At 34.3% G+C, this 24580-nt stretch overlaps 1 protein-coding gene across 1 annotated transcript in view; it reads left to right on the top strand.

Moving 5' to 3' along the window:
• The window catches only part of LOC136042449 (growth hormone secretagogue receptor type 1-like), an 81744-nt gene extending 57541 nt beyond the window's left edge, over positions 1-24203 (top strand). Inside the window, exons 2-4 of the mRNA XM_065727412.1 lie at positions 4048-4228; positions 13642-13879; positions 19959-24203. Coding sequence (XP_065583484.1) covers positions 4048-4228; positions 13642-13879; positions 19959-20513 — 974 coding nt within the window. The 3' untranslated portion in view covers positions 20514-24203. The remainder of the gene's footprint in view (positions 1-4047; positions 4229-13641; positions 13880-19958) is intronic.
• The last annotated feature ends 377 nt before the right edge of the window (positions 24204-24580 follow it).

The following is a 24580-nucleotide window of genomic DNA, read 5'->3' on the forward strand; positions in this document are numbered from 1 at the left end:
TTAATTGCTCTCCATTTGAGAACAATTAAACGATATGAAATTAAAGGAAACTGGTATAATTTTTCAATAAGTCAATGGAAAAACAACAAAAACCTTTTTTTCTAATTTTAATAAAAATATGAATATTATCGGCTTCAGATCCGGAAGCTTTTATCAACAGAAAAACAAAGAAGAAAAAAAATAACTTAAAATAAACTAAATACATAAGAAAAAGGGTAAAAACCACAAATGCTATGATAAACAAAAGGAAAACAAAAGAAAAGAAGAATTCACATCTTAACAATGTCTTTGTGACAATTTTCTTTGTATGCTTTGTTTATTTAAGTTAGTTTGTTCATTCTTTTTATTTAATTTTTTTTCTTGTTGAAAATGGCTTTCAGACGTGAAGCCGAAATATTCGGACTTTATTATTTTACGGAAAATTTCTTTTGTTATTATTCTATTGTCTTATTAACAAACTATGCCGTTTTTTCATATTTTTATTTCGTTTTAACTGTAAATGGAAAGGTAGTGTAAACTACGAATCCATTTGAGAACTACTTCGGAAATATTTTTGGAAAATTATTTCCTTTGTGTGAAAGTGTCAGATAATGTCCTTTAGGCCTGGCAGCGATGACATATGGCACGTTGATCTTACTCCACCCATGGTCTGCAATAGATTGACTTAAAGTTACGGAATTTCAGCCTAAATACAATTAGATTTTTTTTCAGAATTGTGTGGTTCTTATATTGAAATTACCGTATTTCAGTCTTATCTTCAAAGGTCCTGGAAGAAAATCCCTTGCATAAACAACTGCTCGTTTTTAACAATCGAAAAACGCCAAACGTATTTTGAGTTGTTTTGTTCTAATGCAGTGATCCCAAACTTTTTTCCACCTACTGCCCCCTTTCCAAAAAAAAATATTGCTCTGCTACTACCATTACTACTGCTAACAGATCACTGTAGCGCGAAGCCGCCCGAGGCCAATAAAATAGTTTAAGCTCCTCCTCAATCCTAATCTGTTCGAAGCTTTCCTCTTTAATCTTCACAAGAAGTTCCAGTTTCCTTTAAATCCTTTCTTACGGCCTCTTCTGCCCCGATTCAAGGACGATCTGCTTTTCGTTTGCTCCTAGAGTGGTGGTAAAAAAGGACGATCTTTGGCAATATGTCATCCTTCATCAGCAAAACTTGTCCTAGCAATATCAGCCTTTCTCTGATTATAGCACTAGGAAGAGATGTATAACCACATTTTCAGACAGATACCTGCTTGAAATATGGTAATTTAAATGGGTACCCCAAACTATCATTAATATTTCACTGGAAATATCCAAAAGATCATTCTTTGTCTTCCGAAACGCCCACATTTCAGAACTGTACTTGATCACTAAAATACTGCAGCTTCCAATATTCTAATCTTGGTTCGCAAACTACTTCTTCTGAAGCCGTCCTCTCGTTATCAATATCGATACAAAATTTCGATACAATATCGATACAATATCTCGAATATCAATACAAAATAGTTCACAATACAAAGTTTTGTGCGTAATGTAGGGAATTCCAAGCATAATCGAGCTCTACAATAAATTTCAAGTTATGTAAGTTATGTCACGTTAGGGAAAAGCCGGCACAATACCTATAAAATAGAAAATCTGGATGAACAACTAATACATTTTTAAAATAAATTAATAAGCCTTTCTTAAATAGCACTTCACCCTTAATACAGAGCAATTTTTTTTGTAAATTCCGCTTTTATTGTTTTGTAAATAGTTTGATCATGATGACTATGCTGCTTGTAGATGATGATTATGTTGATGTTGATTATTATGCTAGTTGATTACCATGGTTTTATGGATTTTCATGTTGACCTAGGGTGTATGGACCTGTCTAAGTGTGAGAGGTTATACTTAACGTAATGTAACTTAACCACTTAGCATAAAAACATTTTTTTTTTGATAATATGAAAGCGATTTTCTCTCTGACTGTTGAAAAACTTAATTAAAATGTAGCTAGTTACCATTTAGGCCTAACTCCGTTCCACCAGTTTCCTTTCTATGATTCGGAGTTCACATTGTGTTGTTGGTCACGTAAATTTTTTGTTTCCGTTGTTTTAGTTTTATTTTTTGATCCTATCTTTTCATGTGACAGGTTTTTTAGTAAATAAAAAATAAAAAAATATTATTCATGTTAAATTTTAGTGTTTCTTAATGTTCTTATTAACATAACATAGCTTGATATTTTTACTCAAGTGGAAGAATACAAAAATACATAGATATGAAGAACAGATAAAACACTGCGAATTTGGTGTGGGGGATGCATGCTTATGAGCATTCTGAAACTATAATATTTTAAAATAAAAAAATTCAATCTGGAAGGTCTGAAGTCAAGAGACAAAGAAAGAACGTCGTCAAAGGGTCTCTAGACCTAAAATGGTGAACAATTTCCCATTGAATCTCAATATTCGCAGATAATTCAAAATTTGCATTAATTTTCAGGAGTAAGGCACCCCCGCCGTATGGAGGTATGATAATGGTCACAGTCTTAGAAAATCTTTACGAAAGTAGAAACATAATTTTCCTAAAAGGACTTTTCAAGTTTCGAACTCTTCACTGAAAAACTTGCTTTCAGTACATCTCTGCTAATCCTACTTTGCTTTTTTTCAAAAAAGGTAGATTCTAAAGTAGTACCTTAGTAGTAGCCGTCCTGGCCGAGTGGGTTGGTGCGCTGGATTCGGGATCCCTTGTCTGAGAGGACGCGGGTTCGAATCCTAGTTTACCCAATTCTTCAGTTTGGGACGGGGGTCAGTGGCGTGACTCTGTTTGCTTAGCCAGAGTCGACCCAGCTCTAAATGGGTACTTGGAGAAATCTGGGGAAGGTAAACAGGAAGGGTGTGCGAAAGCACAGGATGGCTGGCCCCCAGCCCCCTATTGCACTTCCTGGCTGAAGGGCCAAGAAACGGAGATCAGCACCGCCGGTACGGACTGTAAAGTCTAATGCCGTATCCTTTACCTTTACCTTTTACCTTATGCAAGTCTAGCACATTTATGTTCCAAGTGTTCTACTTTCCGTGTTGCACACTTTTTTTTTTATTTTGAGGGGGTTTATTAAGTGGAAGACAAAAACGGCCAACGCCCTTTGACATAGTAAACATATCTAGAAGTCATACCTAATAATAAATACTAATTCAAACTAGTTAAGGTTAGCACCAGGCACTTTTAAATGTTATAGCCTGTTGCCTAATTAAGTTGTAAAAAATTTGGAGCAAAATTGCCCACTGGATCATTTGAAGACTAATATTCAATTATGCTTCCTTCTGTGAATGGTCACAATCATGGTTCGTGCTATTGAAAATAATAATAATAATAATGTTCATAATGATAATAACAAAAGTCATGTTACTGAAAGTTAGCTGTTTGTTTGGTGTGAAATGCTAAGAGTCATTATGATAAGTGCCTGCATTTTCTAAAATAATAGTCCTATTATTTGTGTATTCCATTCAAATAATAGCCCTGTCCCCAAATCCTCCACCATATAACTCTATCACAATAATCCCCGGCAAACATCATTCAATTATAACAAGTCATTATCCATGAAATTATCTACCTAAGTTCCCTTCCCACGAAGCTGCTACAGTGTAAAAAAAGGCATGGGAGTTCTACAAATTTGCTTGCAACGTTTATCAGCAAATCAATTGTACTTTTTAACGACTGAAAATCGTTAGAATTCTAGCAAATCGGAGATTCATTACTTTATGCGGGTTGCCTTCGTCATTGGTGTAATGTCATTGGTGTCATATAATCTTTTTTTATATGTTTGTTTAATCTAGTTTTTTTTTTCTTTTCCCGTTGATAAAATCCATAAGCCGAAATATTCGAATTTTTCAAAGTATGCTTTTTTTTGTCCACTGTCTGGTTTTACGCCAGTTTACGTTTGTTGTTATGGTTATATTACGCCCGTTTTTCCGAAATTTTCTTTTGTTTAATTTTATTCATGTATCACGTATTAATTCCTGCTTGATTTCTATAACTGAATGAATATAATGATATCCTAAGTCTTTTGTGTTATTTTAGGTAGTCTAGTGCCCTTTATTGAAATGACGGTTGCACATGTTTCCGTTCTGACAATAATAGCCATCAGTGTGGAACGTTACTATGTTGTTACAAAACCTTTGCGTGCCGGCTATACATGTACTAGGATGAGAGCTCTTCTAATTGTAGGAGGGGTCTGGTTCTTTGGAACACTAATTACTTGGTGAGTTTTTCCTCTCAGTAAGTAAATGATTATTTTAAGTTTTTATGCTCAAGCGAAAAAAAAAATACTCTATAGAAACATATAGTCGTCACTAACCATGTTTTGCCTATCCTGTTGGATGTAGCACAGTCATGTCTTTTCAATGGAGAGCCTTGGAGTTACCAAGTAGAGTGGAAATTAAGTATGATTGTTTGGATTTATGAACTCAAACAACCATATATACATTTAAAAATTAGAAATTCAGGAATTGAACTTTTAATGGAAAACACCTGCATTCGAGGTTACTTAGTCTCTGGTAGTAGCAGGAACAAACTTAAAGAAGAAAAAGCGGCTAAAAAAATCAGCCAAAATAAATGGCACTAAATATATTAAGAGCCTTTAGCTTTTCTTTGAAGGTCTGGTTATCCTTGAGAATCTACAAATTGTTAATGTTTGAGTTTTTATAGATCTTAATGTTTGAGTTCGAGTTTTTACAGTTTCCATATTTATCAATTAAATTGTCTTATTTATTTTGACGGTTCGACGTGGCAACTGTAAAAAAAAAAAAAAAAAAAAAAAAAATGGCTGTACCCTTAAACTTCATAATGTTTAAAGAAGCAAAATAAAATTCCTATAAAATTGTCATTTTCAGGTGTGAATAGTTCTAGGACGGGTTCAGAGGAAAAAAGAAAGTTTATTTCGATATTCTTGTTCCTTTTAAGATGCATTATTCTAAAGAATACAGAGCCTACACTGGACAGATCGAGACTCAAAGGTTCAAATCCAGATTATGACCAGCCAGCCTCTTATAACAGCTATCATCCGTCAATGCTGATGGCAATATCTGAGTGATGAATTGTTTTATTTATCAATAAATTTACATCAACAGAAAATCAACTTCAACATATTCTCCCCCGTAACGCTACATGGCCAGGAAAGAACAAGGAAGAAAAAACGACAATAGTAAACATAAGTAAAATAACACCAAATCCAATCAACCACCTCAAAAATAAAAAAAAATCTTGGCAGAGGGCAGCGTAGAACTTTAACAACTTAAATAAACATCCAAACCCAATCCAGACGTCAACTTCAGGTGAAAACCGAAAAAAGCATGGAAAACCCTCTGTCATTAGCTAGAAAATCACTAACATTGTTTTTAAAGACACCATACGAGTGGCAGCTTCGTATAGTCTCTGGGATCGTTTTCCAGATAATGTTACAAGCTATCAGGGTGCTGAAGTCACTTTTCCACAGTCATAAGGGAGCATGAAGAATCTGTAACTTGTTGGAAGTGTGGAGATGATGCGTCAATTTATGAGAAATAAGAGAGAACAAGGCAGAGAAAAAATAAGAGGGAACATGAATTTATCAAAATTAAGAGGCATTTTATTACATAGGGCAGCATGAAGGTTGTAATGCAACTGTGGAAAAGTGAAAGAAGCACACACAGAAAACAAGGATATTTCAGATAAAGCAAGGACTCGAATGAAGAAAGGTTATCATCCTGATAATATAGTTCTTACTATATCACAATGTTTCAAAAGTGGTTTCAGTGACGATTAAAAAGTTGACCTCCGAATAACATAAAAATATGAAACGCTATAAAAAAGGACTTTAGGAAACAGCCCTGGAAAAATATGTTTTAGATTTTTAATGATTCCAAGACTCCTGGAGTTTTTCAGTTTGATCAGTTTAAAATGGTACTTAATAAAAATCATCTAGCAAGATGCCTAGGGATCAAATATAACGATCGTTAGCTCTACTAAAGTTGCCTCTTTATGCATATATTTCATTTGTGTCAGAGAAACATTTGAAGCTCTTGAGACAATGAGAAAGCATGACTTCCTAACGCTTAATAAGCCAAGCAAATTTGCATATAGTAGGTGCCGCAATGTAAGTACACTGCACAGCTCTTTAAAAAAGGATCAGCCTCAGTTTTACCGGCTGTGCCAAGTGTACTCTCATCAGTTACAGCTATGAGTGCATCAAGAAAAGGTGTGATATTGTCCCAGATAGTAGTATAGGCTTATTCAAATCGTTTTGTTTGAATTATTTGCTGCTTTAACGTAGCTATTAAGATAAATTAGAGCGTTGCCCAGTGACAGATTCTTGTGAAACGCCAAATTCCGCTTTGGAAGGATTACAAAAAAGCAAATCAACCGAGGTGACTGACTAGATAAATATGAAAGAAACTAAGAAAAAGCAGTCCCTCCATTTTAACCGGCTGTGCCAAGTTTGCTGCCATCAATTACATCAATAATTGCATAGGGAAAAGACGTGATCTTGGCCAAGATAGTGGTAGAGGCTGATTCAATTCATTGAGTTTGAATTATTTGCTGCATTAACTTGGTCATTAAGATAAACTAAATAGAGTATTATCCAAAGACAGATCCTTGCAGAACGCCAAAGACCACTTTGGAAGGATTACGAAAAAATTCAGATCCACCGAGTTGACTCGATCAGATAAATATGAAAGAAACTAAGAAAAATTAGTCCCTTTTATACCAATATGGGACGGTTTCGTAAGAAAAATCTCGTGTGTTAATAAGTCGAATACTTTTCGCGCATCGAGAAAAATAGCAGCGTGTATTAAACCAGAGTCAAGAGCGGAATGTGAACAATTCAGGCAAGTTGCACAAACATGCTCAGTTGAGTGCTTTGTCATAAAAACAAACTAAAAATATTAAAAAATATTATATTTAAAAAACACAGAAGTCGAGACAGCATAGGTTTGAAAAATTTCATTTAACGCTGATAAGAGAGATGCGGGATCAAAATAGAGAGCTCATTCTAAGAATGGATTTGCCGGCGCATACTATCCAGATCACTGCACTTTTAAAACGTTCCAGCAGCGAGACCTATTCAAACTTACTTAAAATTTACTCAACTTACTTAAAATGAATATTCACTTTAAATTTACCCGGTTAGATCTTATCGGGTACTTACAACTGAAAGTAAGAAGCAACATTAACACTTCAAACAAACAGAAGCTATCTCGTGTATGAGGGGGTTTGCCCCCTCTCAACACCTCGCACTTCCTGTTAAAGTTTTTTTTTGTATTCTTAAACATCTCAAAACGTTCTTGTTGCTCAAAACTAAATGGTAATATTTCCTCCAGGCTTTCCTGAAACTGGGATTCCAAATTTGATGATCAGATGCAAGATGACTCCTAGTAGCTAAGTCTTAAAATTTTTCGGGATTTTCTCAACTATTACTAAATTTCTACTTATATTCTCCTTGTGTTTATAATATAAAATTGTATTGAGTATCTTACCATATACATTTTTAAGTGTCCGTAATACCTAGCCAATCATGTGAGTGGCTTCTGGTAGTTGCAGCTAATACTTTTCTAGAGTACTTTTTCAATCAGTCAGTTGATTCCTGATCAATAAGACAATATACTATGTTTTTCCTCACTGCAGGGTGATCATTTTGATACTTTCTGGAAAAGTACAGTAAGGAGGGGCATGTGGACATTTTTGCGTTTGTGGAAAGGGGAGAATATATTGTTTCCTATCTTTACAATAGCTACCGTTTGTTTATGCCTGTAATCTGAGATGTTCCTTTGATTGTTTTATATTTTATACACAGTTTAAAAAGTCAAGATGCAATAGCTTGGATTAGATACGACATTTTTTTTTTTAGAAAAGCCCTTGGAAATTCTCAAAGAGTTCCTTATGCACGACTGCAAAATTTCTTCCATAACTCTTCAAAATAGGCATTTATTGAAGTTTGGTGCGTCAACAAATTATGTCCTCTTCTTTCTCGAGATTTTCTGAGATGATTTCAAAATTTCCATAAAGGGTTAATGTTTCGAACAGAATGAAAATTCTGATGGAAATACCATTTGCATAATCGTGATTGCCTTCGAATCAATCATCCTAAAGAACATACTTTGGAGATATACCACATCCTATCAGAGTTCCCAGTTTTCTTAGGACCTTGGTGAATAAAACATTCAAAAAGAAATGTTGCTAATGCGTCTGATATTTATAAGGGAATTGAAATTTTAAGTTTCTGGGGGATGCCGGGCGGATCCACAGAACTAAATCGAGGATCAGACCTCAAAGGCTGTTTCTTTTCACACCCCAAAACGACTATACTTAATTTGCGAATAAGGAGGGCACTGATGAAAAGGGGACATTGATCCGGGAGAACAGAAAAAAATAGAAGTACACAGGCGTCAAATAAAAAATCCAAAAATATACGGAAAATTTGGATCATAGCATTATTCATATTTCGATCACCTTCAATTTGGATTGTAGTATATTTTGCTGCCCCATCTTAAAACACCAGCGGAAATCCGCTATCATTAGAGTTGCGGGGTTTCGAAAGAAGTGGCCCACTAGACATTCGCTTTGCTTACCTTAGTGAGTAAAGTTTTGAGCAAAGAGTGTGGGTCCATGTGTTGAAAAAAAAATGCATACTCCAGCTAATATTTTGCAATTTTGTTCCTTTTTTAGGTAAAGTTAAATTCTTTTAATCTTGTCTATCAGGCACTTAAGACTAAAATGTAAATGAGGGTGAAGAACGCAGAATGTTGGTACCAGTAGACCTACCAGCTTAAAGTTTACTAGCCAACTTGCCTTGCCAAGGTTTTTTCAAGCTAACCTAGGCCTACTTTGGGCAGAATAGATATTAACGTCCGGCTTGACACCCCCCCCCCCTCTCGAAATTCTTCCTTGTTAAAAAGAAAAAAAAAACAATTAAATATGAACAAGTTTTTTCTGCGTTTTGTAAAGTTTCTTCTTAAAGAAAAACTTTTAAATTTCTCAGCCAACTTCTCAGCCAGTGGGCAATAGCCTACTGGCTGAGAAGTTGGAGAGGGATCCAGAGGGCAGAGACCAAAAGTCTTGTTCATTTAGTGCTAGATACTATGGATTTAGTGCAACCCCTTTAGACTTTCTGTAAAAAACATTCCCCGTGTGAATCATTATGAAATCCGTGTTAAGAATCATACTGTATAATGTGAATAGGCATAGGGATAAACAAAAATTATTGATACTAAGAAGTATTTTTTAATGACTCTTTAAAATCCGTTTCGTGACTTGAAATACCTGAGCTACTAAAATTTAGCTCATCAAGCATATTTTTAAGCAATCATCACGAGTTGCAATCCTCAAAACTATTTCACATGAAGAAAAGAATGACCTTTGATACCTGGGCACGATAATTTATCCCATGAATTTCCCACATATGTTTGCTTGGTGCTCTAAGAGTAATCTTCAGCGGAAATGTGTCCTTTCGCTTCAGAGTAATGTCAAAGAAGTCCTTTTTTATAGGAGACGACGAGCATTAGCTCCAATAAATGAAAACGTTACATTTTATTTCTTAATAAAGGCAACCCGGTGGTCCCCTTTTTTCACACAACAGAGCATTTTTTCTTTTAACTTGAGTCCGTTTCATAATTTATTGGGTTTTTCTCAATAGTCTTACCGAGCTTTAGGCGGGGAGGGTGGTATAATACAATTTTAAGATCTAGGTGGGAAATTTGTCGTTTCTTCCAATTTTTCAAAGAAAATACCACATTTTTTTTCCAATTAAAATATCTTCCCACAATATAATTTTTTTTGGATTCTAGTGGGGGAGGGCAAAACAGTTTATGGAGTACATGGTCTCCCCTGCCCCCCCCCCAACTGACACCATCTGGTTTTTCTATAATGGGTAAGCCTGAGTAGCAGTTTTTCTTTAATGATAAAGCTGCAAGGAAGTGAACAGCGAAAATAATAGTAAAAATAAATTTAATAAAAAACAACTTGATGCATCAATAAATGTTTTCTGTGAATAAAAATAATTTTACTGAAGGCATTACCATTCACAATTCATTCCTTTCAAGTTGAATACATTTCATGAACAATGAGTATGTGCATTCTGAAGGTCATTAAGACACTTAAAGAACTCGTACAAAATGGGTTTGGATAGCATTTATTCTTAATACTCTCTCAAATTTTTGTCTTCTCCAAACCCCTGGTGAAGCACAGTAGAAACACCTCTCGACCATTAATATAAGCACATCAGCTATCTTTCTTATATTTGGCTGCTTTGACAAGTTGCTGAATCAGTCGAATCAAAAGCAGCACGGAAGTTGATAAAGGCAACGATTGCTTTCCGCTGGATCTCTGGTTCTCTTTGCTGTCTAAACGGCAGTGCTCAATGGCCGTTCGGTATCCAACTGGTTGTGACTGTTGACAAGACTGTATCTAGGAGGGTTTGAACCCCCTTCCCTTCCAAACAAAAAAAGTAACTCGTAAAAACGCAAAAAAATGCATTTACATAAATTACTGCATATACAATATATTAAATGTATATGCAAGTAGCTTGCCTATTTTGTAATTATAGAAGATTTTGATTCATTTGGCGATATTGCTTAAAATCAAACTGTAAACGCAGTGAGACAATAAAAAATAGATTTTTAAGTCTGTGCTGATATTGACTGAATTGAATACCTGTCATTCTAGTTTTGTTTTTTTTTTTTTTTTTTTTTTTTTTTTTTTTTTATTCCACTGGAGCCTAAACGCAGTGAGAAAAAAAATACAATATTTTTAATTCGTTATTTTTGGGCTGAACTGAACAACTGCCATTCGAGATTTCTCTCTCTCTCTCCCTCTCTCTCTCTCTCTCTCTCTCTCTCTCTCTCTCTCTCTCTCTCTCTCTCTCTCTCTCTCTCTCTCTCTCTCTCTCTCTTTAATTCCAGTGAAACGAAGCCTTGGTGCTAAATTTGGAAATGTCTAAAGCAAAGCTGCTCATCGTAACAATAGGAGTTTTTGACAGTTTTAGCCCCGTCATAAAAGTTTTGCCTCTAACCCTCTGCCTCTTACCCCTAAAAATAGTAAAAAGTGATGTGTTTGGAGATGTATTTGGATTCCTTCATTACATACACATATTCTTGAACCACAGCCCTACTCAACATTCCATTTCCGTGTCCTAAGAACCTAAATGGTTTGTTAAAAGGTAATTTTATAAAACGCCTTCATAAACCATTGTGAAAGAGCTATACTAATTTGAATTCTCTTTTGGAATTGTATTTTAAATTGGATAATGGTGAATATAATTTGCAAAATTGCATGACTTATCACTTAAACAGTACTGCTGAAGTATACGTATGTGCAGTATAACAAGAGATATTGTTCCATAATGATGTTACTGAGGAGATTTTATTTATATTAACCAATAAAACATATAATTAGTCAAAATTTTCAATTTTTAATAATATAAAATATGTAAAAAGAAATAATGCTGCAGAGAAATTACTTGATAGACCAATATGTAAAATAGCTAAATTAAAAGAAAGTAGTTAAATGCAAAAAGCTACATTTATGAAGTAATGAAATTCTCATTCCCCTCCATTTTGCAACATTTTCTGCCAATAATAAAGAGAGATATAACAAATTTGTATTTAATCTATTTAACAATTGGTAGAGTGCGCTGAGCTTAAAGAGGTTGGTTCTATGTTTCTATTTCTACTTCTATCAGAAACAACTCACTGTAGAAACAACCAGCTTGAGGTCGACACAGATGAGCACGCCTCTCCTCTGCCTTAGTCTTTGTAAAGCTTCATTTTTTACTACCTATGAAGTTTCAATTTCCTCTAAATCCGTTGGTATGACCTCTCCCCACCCCTTTCGGGGACAGGAAGAGGAACCAAACACTCGGGGACGAGAGGGGGCTTTTTGTTGGGCCTCAAATGAAAAGCCAAGAAGCACAATCTTTTGTCATATGCCATCCTTCATCTGCAAACCTAAGCCTAGCCATTTAAACTTTTCATTTCCCTTTAGCCCTAGGAAGCAGAATTAAATGAGATTATATGTCTCGTTTTGATGAAAATATCATATAGCGCATTTTGAATCACCGGGGTCAAGCAGTTTGGGTGGTTAGCCCAAAGAAAGAAAAAAAAAATCTCTAGAGACGACTTCGCTTCAAGATAAGAAACGGTCAGATGAACAAAAAGTCATGAAGCTAGAGAGGGATTATTTTTAGCTGAAACTCCTGATTTTTTTACAATATCCCTGAACACTTAGTTTGTCCTAGGTGTCTGTGAAGTGGACATTAAGAAAAAGTGTGTTTTTTACTAAACTTTTATAGGTCCATTCCAAAGTCAAGCATATTTAGAAAAATAGAATAAGGTTTATAAAAGAACTATATAATAGTCATTTTCGTGCAAAAGCTTGTAAACTTTGTGTAAATTCTTTGGAAATTAAGAGGTATGATAACCATTTAACAAGTATATTGTTTGTTTTCTTTTAGATTTTATCTCAGGAAATTCACAATTACTTCCAATATGTTCATTCCTTTTTATCAATATCGGTAATTTTTCTGTCCTATTACCCTATTCCCTTATCACTTGACCCTTCAAACATCCTGGCTAACCATTTTATCTGGTTCACCATTTTCATAAAATTTATTAATCTTACTATATGTTTAAACATACACCTTAAATGGTGAAAGTTTTCATACACCCACAAAAGAATTTCTATGAAGCAAAGGAAAAAAAAACCTTCTCTCTGTAGTTTTAGAATCCTATCTGCTCCTCACTGGAGCAGAATCCTGTAGCTCCTTCAATTAGTTGACACTTTCTCAGCTGAATATGTACTTAGTTCAGACCATGGACGAGACATTAATTCTTCAGAAACAGGGGTGGGCACAGAATTAATGTTTGGGGGCACGGATTAAAATTTGGCCCCCATAGGTATTTTTGCTCCAATCCTTTAATTAGCACAATTTTAACCTACTTTGGGGGGCACGTGCCACTAAACCACCCCCTGGATCCGTCCCTGTTCAGAAACAAAGCTGCTTTGAAGGATAGTAACCTTTTACTTGTTCCCAAAAGAGTGTATGGTAATCACTCAAATAGTCAGTAAGTGGAACTTTGGAGTGCCTGCGATGCTCAAACTTTGGGCAAATTTGTCAAACCATGTGTAGATGATGACAAGACGTAATAATGACAGTAGTACCTGAAGAGTTTTGCCTGAACTTTTATTCCTATAATGTTAATCATAATAATTTATTGTTAAACCAAAATAAGCATAAAATAGTGGAGCAATGAATTAAAAAAAGGACGGAGACCAAAATGACAACCAAATTAATAAAAAAGACGAAAAACAAGGAATAAGACTATGAAATAGCTGAAGCGCTGATATAGCCAGCTCAGACCTTTTTTTTGCAAAGTCAGTCTTCCTTTTATATTTCGAACATTAAAATTCTGCATATTTTTTCTAGTTTTATACTATGGTGGAAATTGAAATACAAATCTCAAGTGCCAAAAATAAGCTAAACATTGAACTTTGATGTTGAAGATCTGGAACACATTTCTATGGCCTTATCTATTCTTTGTTGTAACTGTTTTTTGTAAACACAACCTAACTAAATACCTGTTATTTTCATTACTTCTGTGTTTGTCAATTTTTGCGTATTCACAATACTTGTTTACTTTTCAGCCCCCTATTGGTGATTGCTCAGTTTGATCCTGGAAAAGATTCTGCCCCAACATGTTTCACCTATGTCAACACATTCTGGCCTTCATTTTATTTCACCACAGTCATTTCGTTATTATACATCATTCCATTGGTAATGCTTATTGTAATATATTGTGTTATATCAAGTCACCTAGTGGCAACCCCTTACAGCCTCCAAGGAAGACAATCAGAAAACTCAAATTTGAGAGCCAGAAAACAAGTAAGAACTTTTTGTTTACTTTGTTGATAAAAAGTTTAAATGTCACTTACCGTATGACATCTCTTTAACTTGCTACTTTTTACTTATTGCTGTCAACTCAACTATCCAAGCAAAAAAAAACAAACTAATTTGCATTAGCTCAAGGACTTTAATCGGAGCTGCTCCTATGGTTATTGGCGTCCAGGGAAAATTAATTACAGTGTCACCCTCTCGACTCAAATAGGCCTATAAGCCAAAAAAAGAAGCAGAATCAAATTGAAAAAAAATTAGCCAAAGGGGGCTAACCCCCAGCAGTGGTACCTGCAGAAGCTTACCCCAGTCACCTCTCCGCCTCCCCTTTGAACGGCCCTGACTACATTTGATAGGCGAATGAATCATTTCATGTTTTTATATTTAATGATTATTAGTAATGATTCAGAACAATTAAGACCGTGCTTGGAGTAGTGGAGAAAATAATATAACTGATAACGAATAAAAATTAAACCATTTTTTTTGCCACGCGAAAATGGAAATGGGAGAAGTCCTCGAGCTGGAACCCTCTCCCCCTCCCATGAAAATGTGAAAAAACTCATGAGCATACCGATTTTATTGCCATTCGATGACTAATAAAGTAAAAAAAAAAAAAAATATTTCCGCAGTTAAACCAACAACTTCCCCTCCCAATTCAAACTCCTGAGTAAGGCCTTGTTAACTTCATTTCGGATTTAGGATGGGGTAGATTAGATTTCTGTGAAAATTTCCTTAAAATGAATTTAATAAGTCGACAAAATGGAAGAAGTATTAAAATCTGAATTCTGCGCTATCACAAATAAAGCGTTTTGATGATTTCTCGAAAATTTCTCTTTCCTATCTTTTACTAGAGATTACTAAATTGTCGGATTTCGCTCGACTATTATAGCTAGCAAAATTAAATTTACTGATTTCGAAGTGATTTTCTTCAATTAAGGAATTCTTCAGTTGAATGTATTTATTTTACTTCAAAGGTGATTTTTTACATATTTATGTTTGCACAAAACATTTGATAAGTCTTCAATAAACTAATGTTCTATATTTGTGACAGAACCAGTCAAAGAGAAAGAGAGAGATTACTATCCTATATTTCCGTGGTAAAAAGGGAGCTTCGGTTTAACTGGTTTGTTTTTGTGACATATTTTAGTAAGCCAGTCCCATTATCCCATAAAGTATCAGAGACATCAAACAGTTCGTGGTAACGAACTGTAGTAAGGAGCGACCCGGCTCAATAGTAACCAAAACTCTAAAAAATTGAATTTTGATATCAATAGCTACATCAAAAGAATCGCATTTTAATGCTGATTTTAAATATATAAGTTTCATCAAGTTTAGTCTTACCCATCAAAAGTTACGAGCCTGAGAAAATTTGCCTTATTTGGGAAAATAGGGGGAAACACCCCCTAAAAGTCGTAGGATCTTAACGAAAATGACACCATCAGATTCAGCGTATCAGAGAACCCTACTGTAGAAGTTTCAAGCTCCTAACTACAAAAATGTGGAATTTTGTATTTTTTGCCAGAAGACAAATCACGGGTGCGTGTTTATTTGTTTGTTTTTTTTTTTTTTTTTTTTTTTTTTTTTCTTTTCCCCAGGGGTCATCGTATCGACCAAGTGGTCCTAGAATGTCGCAAGAGGGCTCATTCTAACGGAAATGAAAAGTTCTAGTGCCCTTTTTAAGTGACCAAAAAAATCGGAGGCCATCTAGGCCCCCTCCCACGCTCATTTTTTCCCAAATTCAACGGATCAAAATTTTGAGATAGCCATTTTGTTTAACATAGTCGAAAACCATAATAACTATGTCTTTGGGGATGACTTACTCCCCCACAATCCCTGGGGGAGGGGCTGCAAGTTACAAACTTTGACCAGTGTTTACATATAGTAATGGTTATTGGGAAGTGTACAGACGTTTTCAGGGGGATTTTATTTTGTTTGGGGGTGGGGCTGAGGAGAGGGGGCTATGTTGGAGGATCTTTCCTTGGAGGAATCTGTCATGGGGGAAGGAAAATTCAATGACAAGGGTGCAGGATTCTCTAGCATTACTATAAGAAAATAATGAAAAATAAACATGAAAACGTTTTTTCAAATGAAAGGAAGAAGTAGCATTGAAACTTAAAACGAACAGAGATTATTACGCATATGAGGGGTTCTAAAAATACTTTAGCATAAAGAGCGAGGTATTTAGGAGGAGATAAATACCTTGCTCTTTATGCTAAAGTATTTTTAGTAATTTCAACTATTTATTCTACGGCATTTCTGATTCATGGGTCATTCTTAAAGAATTGGGACAAAACTTAGGATTTAGTGTAAAGAGCGAGGTATTAACGACGGTACAAACCCCCTCGTATACATAATAAAAATATAAGATTATGAAAGTTTGTTACGTAAGTTAATTCTTAAGTTACGTATATTTTTTACTAATAAAAACGTTCGTTAAAAACTAAAAGTTCTAGTTGCCTTTTTAAGTAACCGAAAAATTGGAGGGCAACTAGGCCTCCTTCTCCACCCCTTATTTCTCAATATCGTCTGATCAAAACTAAGAGAAAACCATTTAGCCAAAAAAAGAATTAATATGCAAATTGCATTTTGATAATTTATGTGCGGAGAGCCAAAACCAAACATGCATTAATTCAAAAACGTTCAGAAATTAAATAAAAAAAACTAATTTTTTTAGCTGAAAGTAAGGAGCGACATTAAAACTTAAAACGAACAGAAATTAATCCGTATATGAAATGAGTTGTCCCCTCCGCAATCCCTCGCTCTTTACGCTAAAGTTTGACTCTTTGCCACAATTCTACTTTTTAAAACAATTAAAAGCTTTAGCGTAAAGAGCGAGGGATTGCGGAGGGGACAACTCATTTCATATACGGATTAATTTCTGTTCGTTTTAAGTTTTAATGTCGCTCCTTACTTTCAGCTAAAAAAATTAGTTTTTTTTATTTAATCAGGATAAAAACAAACCCACTTCCAGTCTATTTGTACATAAGAACTGCGATTTTCCAAGATTTTTCTTTTAGGCGTTCCAAAAATATGAAGCTTTTAGGATTTTACTATGTTTTGTCAGTGTTAACATGTTCAACCGTGGAAATAAATAAATTAAACTAACTGATGAAATTTGACAGTGCTTTTCGTTTGTCAAAATTCAAAAATTAATAATATGTTCATTATCAAAGACCAGTAGACATTCCGAGGATAATTATGCTTTCTTTAGGTGTTTGGTGTCATGTCTTCTAAGCTTTTGTATTGTCGATTTTTCACCCCCTTTTTTTGCAAATTTATTGCCCTAAAACTACCACCTGAAGCTGATAACTGCAAATGGATGTCTTTTTCATTTCAAGATATATGTCTTTGTGCAAGTTTTTGCTTTAGCAAGTCGTACTGTCCTATTTCATTCCTCTATTACTGGTACTATAAGCGTGTGTCAGGAAGGGAGTCACATATCCCCACTTTTTTAAATCTTAATTGGCGTCCTATATGTCTATGAAAAAATAAGCCTGTAAAAAGAACGAACAGTTTTCGAGTCGCATGATTCTTTACAAGTAGTTCCTCTGTTTCTCTGAGTTCAACAAAAACTCAAAACAATTACAATTGTAATACAAGACAATTTGTAAATAATTTTTTTCTATATTTTACATTTTTAAAACGTAGGGTTTATGCAAATGTATTTCATATCTTGACTCTGAAAAATCCAGATTTCATAGATTTTAAATGGAAATTAGAATAAGCATTGCCTTGAGTCCATTCGACTTTGGGTCATACCCTATAACATTGTAATTATGTGCAATATAATCTTCCTCGTAATATTTTCCATCTTTGCAATTAGCCTTATTTTAATCTTAGTGATTAATTTTTTTCTGAGCGTACTTTATTAATACTAACTGCATGTGTATATTTAAAGACATGGTTTATTCCGAGTAAATACTGATGGATTGTCCACTCTCAAATTCCTACTTTATATCTTGTGTGGCACTTGTTCTACCGCATAAGGCACATTTCCATCATGGCGCATCTTTTCTGCCGTGTAAGACGCACTTCGTACCGTGTATGTCACACTTTCTCCCCGTTTGGCCCACACGAGTTTTGAGGTAGGCCACCCCTAGTAAACTGAAAAAGGCAGTCTGAAATCCATAAATTCTTCTGTAAATTGTTTAGCTACTTGAGCGCTGAAATTGCAGTAATTCAGCGTTAACAAGTGTAATTAACTTTAAAGTAATAAATATAAAACTGGTAAGTGAAATTAGCATATCCGTATCCTTTTCATAATGGGGATAAGAAAGCTCTTAATAAGAAAATATATATGGTAACTCAAATCGTACCAGTATTAGTGTTACGTCCTGCAAAAAGCCTTGAATGATTGTTAGTATAAACTATTCCTAAATAGAAAATGGTGATTATTTAATCGGTTGTAGATGATTTGAATATATATGCGGTTTTCGACAATGCGGTTTTCAACAATATATAGCGGTTTTCAACAATGCAACAATTCTTGGTGTTTCTTTATTTGAGAAAAGAAAATATAACAAATTCGGAAAAATTGCTTTTTAGTTCAGCATCCATTCAGCTCTTTCCTAACCCTTGTCAACGCCCACTTTGAATGAGTTGAAAGGTTTTAATTCAACAACTGGCTTAGAAAGAATGCTCTACAGCAAAAAAAGCTTCGCTCTTCCCTCTTCTGGCATTAGGGAAGATTCAGCTCTTGGCCGTAGAATATTGTGTAAGACGTATATACTCAGTTTGACTGATCAAATAGTGCAACTGACAAAATATTTCAAAAACAATAATGCTTCATTCAGTTAGGACGAACCAATACCTCAAAATCAGCATAGGTGGCTAAGTCCCCTAAAAGTTGCAAGCCGGTGCCTAGTAGGGCTTACTGCAATTATAGTACCCATTAGTCTCTATATATCTGATCATAGCCAACCACAGCGGGATAACATATATATATATATATATATATATATATATATATATATATATATATATATATATATATATATATATATATATATATATATATATATATATAGTACTATAACCGACCTCTGTCGGTTTTGTTCCCCACGTGGAGACAAACCGACCTCTGGGAAAACGATGGATTCTAGATACTCAGCCTTACCTTGCTGATTTGCAAGCACATGATTTCAATCTTTTTTATGCTCTGATTATTGTGTTCTTTGTTGTCTTCTTATCTTGTTATTTCACTATTACTAGGAAAAAGTCATTGCAGCACTAAGCCATCTAGGGCTAAAAAAGCCACGTCCCTCCTCCTTCAAATATCTAAAGTCTCCCTCTGAACACCCTCCGAAGAAATTCGAGTTTTGCTTTAATCCTTCCTTACAACCTCCTCCCTCCCCATTAGGAGACGACCTGCATTTCGCTTGGCCCTAGAGGGTGGGCAAAAATGGGTAGTCTTTGGCAATCTGACACCTTTCATCAGCAGAACATGTCCTAGCCGCCTCAACTTTTATCTCATCAGGTGCATCAAGCCATGGCTAACTGTAGAAAAAGCCAAGACAGATAGTCCGGGTGACTGAGAGGCAGACCTGGCATAAGCTCTTTTTAGGAATGTATAACAATGATGACATTTCATTTATTGATAGATAGGTCTTAGGAAGAGGGATAGAACTAAATTTTTCGTACAGCTTGCTATTCCAAGGTATTGATTAGACATGCGTTTGTGGAATAAAGCTTTTGGGTAATCTGTATCATTCATAAAGTTATAGACAAGGACTGTTACAATTACGTAGTTACCAATTACTCGAAATTACCAAAATCTATACAATAAATGTTTCGTAAAATAAAGAATATATTCGATAATAACCTCAAATTATGTTTTGCTATTTTTCTGTCTGTGACGACGCTGATTGCTGTTGTCGTTTGTTTCTTCCCGTGTTTTTACCATTCAGGATTTTTACGCTCCTCGTCACACTTGTAAGTTCCTTACTGTGATTGATTTTAAAATGTTTCAAAAAAAAAGTTTTTCAAAAAGTAAATGTTGTGCATTACATTAAGCAAGTTAATTCAAGTTTTGTTCGACAATATGCTGTTATAACTTTTTGCAATTTTTCAGGTCGTGGCAATGCTGGCTGCCGTCGTTGTGTGCTTCTTCTTGTGTCTATTACCATTCAGAATTTTTACTCTGTGGATTATTTTCGTAAAAGAGGCTGATATTCAAAGCCTTGGCTTTCATACCTATTACAACATTCTCAACTTTTGTCGCGTAATGCAGTATATTAATTCGGCCATCAATCCTGTTTTATATAATCTTATGTCATCAAAATTTCGAGATGCCTTTTCGCGAGCTTTGGGCATAACTTTTGGCAACAAAAAAATTTTCAGATTTACTAGTCACCCAAATACCTTTAATACTGGTTCTACAGGATCATCATCATTGTCAAAAAGTAAAATAGTAGACCCAGCGCTTGGGGTCACACAACTTGTGCCGCAACCATTTATTACAAGATATGGTAGACAAGGTCGTTATGTGTGTGCCAATAAATATTTCCAACGACAAAGCAGCACGGGCAGTGTTTTAAATAGTGAAACGAGCATAAAAAGCTCGAAAACTGATGAACTTCGAATTTTGAATGATGCACAGTGTTTGAAAGATTACGATCGTGTATAAAACCCACTCTTGCCCTCTGTTATTAAAGGTAATACGAGTCACCAGTACAAGTTATATACATTCTTTTACTAGGATTATTTAAATTTAACTCGCTGTTTTTTAAGATCGGTATTTCTATTTTTTTTCTAATTTACCCTTATAAAGCTTGCATATATTATAACATAGCACCTTTTGAATAAACACAGTTAAGGAACCAGAGGGGGTTTCCGACGAGAATGGTCTGTAAGTAAACCTAAAGATAAATGAAATAAACCGAACTTGTAAGATTTTTTCTTAAATCTGATTCCAATATTTGGTCTACTTAACCAGTTCATATTTGCTGAACAGAAATTCTACAAAGATCCTTCTAAGAAAGCCTCTTTGTGCAATTAAAAGAAAAAATCAACATAAAAAAAATATATACATATTCACGCACAAGAAACACAACATAAAAACATAACTTTTCAAGCACCAAGCCTTTTCCTGGGAAAACTCTGATATCTCCTCTAAACTTTTGAGCGATATTATTTAATTTGTTTACATGCCCCTCAAAATGTCAAAGAGAGTGAAAATAAAATCAGATTTTTAAATCGGTTAAGTAGAAAGTTACACAAGTAAAATCTTGGGAAGAATCAGGGATTTAATTTTTAATGAAAAGACCTCCATTTACAGTTATTCAGTTTATGGTAGTAACGGGCGCAAAGTTGAAAAAAAAGGAAAGAACTTTAACTAATTCATTTTTCTTATCTATTTTGTACCTTCAACATGGCAATGCTACCAATAATGTTGTGGCACCCTAATAAATTCATGATTTTGAAACAACTAAAAGAAAACATTAGAAAATCACTTTTTTGGGTATATCAACATATCTAAGACAGGTTCAAAGGTCAAAACATGTTTTATTCTGATGTTCCTGGAGCTTAAAATTTTCATAAATGGGTATTATGAATCCTTTTTAATATCCGACAATTCAGGAAGATTGGGTTTAATTGTATCGATATAACTCTGTTTAAGAATACAATTATTAAGATATTCTGCCAATGTATGCAGTGACAAAAAGATATATAAATGGGTATAATTTTCATAAATGGGTATGGGTATTGGGTTTAATTGTATCGATATAACTCTGTTTAAGAATACAATTATTAAGATATTCTGCCGATGTATGCAGTGACAAAAAGATAGATTAGTTTCCTACAATCCCATGTCTTTTGCTTTTTGCAAGCCAGTTATATTAGTAACAAACAACCCTTTCTTTTCTAAATCTGATTGATTTTAATCCCCCCCCCCCTGTATGAAATTTTAAGCTAGTAAAAATAAATAAAAGTAAGATTTTATCTAATTGATTCTCCCGTGTGAAAGTTTGAGATAGTGAAAAGAATAAAACGTTTTGAGTTTCAAGATTTTTTTTTAAGGGTAGTCATCCCGTTTCTCTGATGTAAACTTAGCTGATCCCCCCCCCCTCCGTGCTCTATTTAGAAAAATAACTATTTTGGTATTTGCAAAAAACATCAATTTGGATTGTAACTATAAATAAATCATAAAACAACAAAGTTGCCCTCCTCATAGATTTTAAAAATACCCCCCTCCTATTATATCTTCATGGATTGAAGTTCCTGCAAACAGGAAGATGATCCTTGCTTAATTATTAAATTATGATTTGGCTGATATCATTAGCGTTCTATATATCCTTTTCTATGATTAGAAAATCCCAAGCTAGAACGGCCCTAAATATGTTTGTAAAGCCTTATATGTGGTAGGTAATTCAATTAACACTAATAATAACTAATATATAATATAAAATAATAAATAACACTAATAATACAATAATTAGCTGATAAATCAATAAGAGATTGGGTACTTTAACATTAATTTGAGACTCACTAAAGATGCTATAAGTTTAAACCGTTTGATTAACTGAAGTGCGCGGAGCTAAGCCCGGCGCAAACTTACTAGGCATATAAAATCTCTAAGCATATTAATGTAGAGGTGGTCTTGATTTCACTGATCTAATTAACCTTGAACAGAAGTTATAGTAGTTATCAAACCTGTCGATTCTACTGGCTTTTATTAATTAATTAGTCGATTAATTAATTAGTCGAAAAATTAGTCGATTCTACTGGCTTTTACCAAGTCACCAATGTAGTAAATCCAAGGATTACTCAGCTTAAGCTGGAGTTTATTGTTCTTTGGTTTTTTTTTAGCATGTAATTCAAGGATATCAATCTAAGAACGTATCCTGGATTTTTCGGAGGGGGGGCTATGCAAAAAAACTTTAAAAAAACGTATGAAGTTTGTTTATGCACATTTTTATTAAATTTTTACGCGGTGGAAAAAACATTTCATGGAAGGAGGAGGAGGAGGCTCAAACCGCGTAGTCTCCCCTGGATGGGGCCTTGTATTAATTTTATACAAGTATGTATTAATTTGTATTAATTATACATTAATTTAATATAATTTTAGTTCCATGGCAGCAGCGCTATGATAATTTTGAGGGTGTTCTGTGATATTTTCTTGGAAAGTTAGTCCTACATCCTCATGCTCATAAAAAGCCATTTCGATTAATTGGCACCATCAGTTTTCTTGTATCCCATTTCGCTCCTAAAAAATTTAGGCGTATAAGTGCTTTTCTAAATACGTAATGTCCGCCTTTCTCGCTAATGGATATAGATAGGGATATGAGCTCCTGAAATCAAAATTAGTTTTATAATTTCTTTTATGCCAAGATTCTTCTTTTTACAAATAATTACTTATTAACAACAGTTAAGAAAAAGCACATTTTTCAGTTTTGTCTTCCCTGTTAAATTTTTGTTTTGTTTGTGTTTTATAAGTACTACAGCCGAGCGCAGTGAAATTGAAGAAACTAATCCAGGGATATCATGATCCATGTGAAGTTAGGTTTAAAATACTAAGGAACCGTTGTATGCCCTTTCAACCCATCATAGGTCTATTCATGCCTGAAAAGCCCGATTTTCTAAGATTTTATCTTTTAATTGTTTCAAAATTAGGATTTTTTTTTTTAAGGTAGACTACCACCATATTTTCGTCAGTGATGCTACGTTGATCTGTGAAAATAATCAGCAAAACTAATCAGTTGAATTTGAAAACGCTATTCTTCCGTAAGATCCAAGCATAAACAATTCTGAAGACGACTGAAACCTAAAATTAAAACTATACCATCTTATGTTGTTTAGTGCAATATGTTTTTTGCTTATTTTTCGATGATTGTTGAGCGTTTTTCAGTTTCAAATTCCTGCCTACTACTACCGAGTACTGTATAACTGGATGTCAAGTATTCTTAAGATATTCTTAATATTCAACTTAACCGGTTCAAAAAATTCAGTTCTAAAAATCAGTCAAAAAAATCAGAAACTTATTTTCACTGTCTTTGGACCTTTAAGTAGCCGTAATCTAATAGAATAAAAAATGATTCGAATGATAAGCAGAATCATGTTTGGTGGTCTTAAAGCCAAGAGGTGCGAGTAATCACACCTAACTATCCTAAAGCCAATTATGGGCGGGTAATTTTCAAAAACAATAATAAATTTTACTAATGCCACTTTCAATAATTGATTCGTTTTTCAGCATCTTTATGTGATGTTGTTTCCTCGGGGCTAAACCTTAAGTTTAAATTAACACTTATCAGCAATCCATGGTTAAATTAAATAAAAAACGAGTTTGTTTTTAACTGAAAGTAAGGAGCGAAATTAAAACGTAAAACGAAGAGAAATTATTCCGTATATGAAAGGGGCTGTCCCCTCCTCAACGCCCCACTCTTTACGCTAAAGTTTTACTCTTCCTTACAACTCTGCTTTTTAACACAATAAAAACTTTAGCGTAAAGAGTGGAGCATTGAAAAGGGAACATCCTCTTTCATATACGGAATAATTTCTATTCGTTTTAAGTTTTAATATCGCTCCTTACTTTCAGTTAAAAAAAAAAACTAATTTTTTTTTGTATTTAATTTCTGAAAGTTTTTGAATTAATGCAGGTTTTGATTTAGGCTCATGAACAATTAAACGAAACATGAATAATCGTACATGAATAATGAAAACGAAATTTGCATATTAGTTTTACTTTTTTTAGGC

The sequence above is a fragment of the Artemia franciscana genome, unplaced genomic scaffold, assembly GCF_032884065.1.
Source record: "Artemia franciscana unplaced genomic scaffold, ASM3288406v1 Scaffold_1302, whole genome shotgun sequence".
NCBI classification, from domain to species: domain Eukaryota; kingdom Metazoa; phylum Arthropoda; class Branchiopoda; order Anostraca; family Artemiidae; genus Artemia; species Artemia franciscana.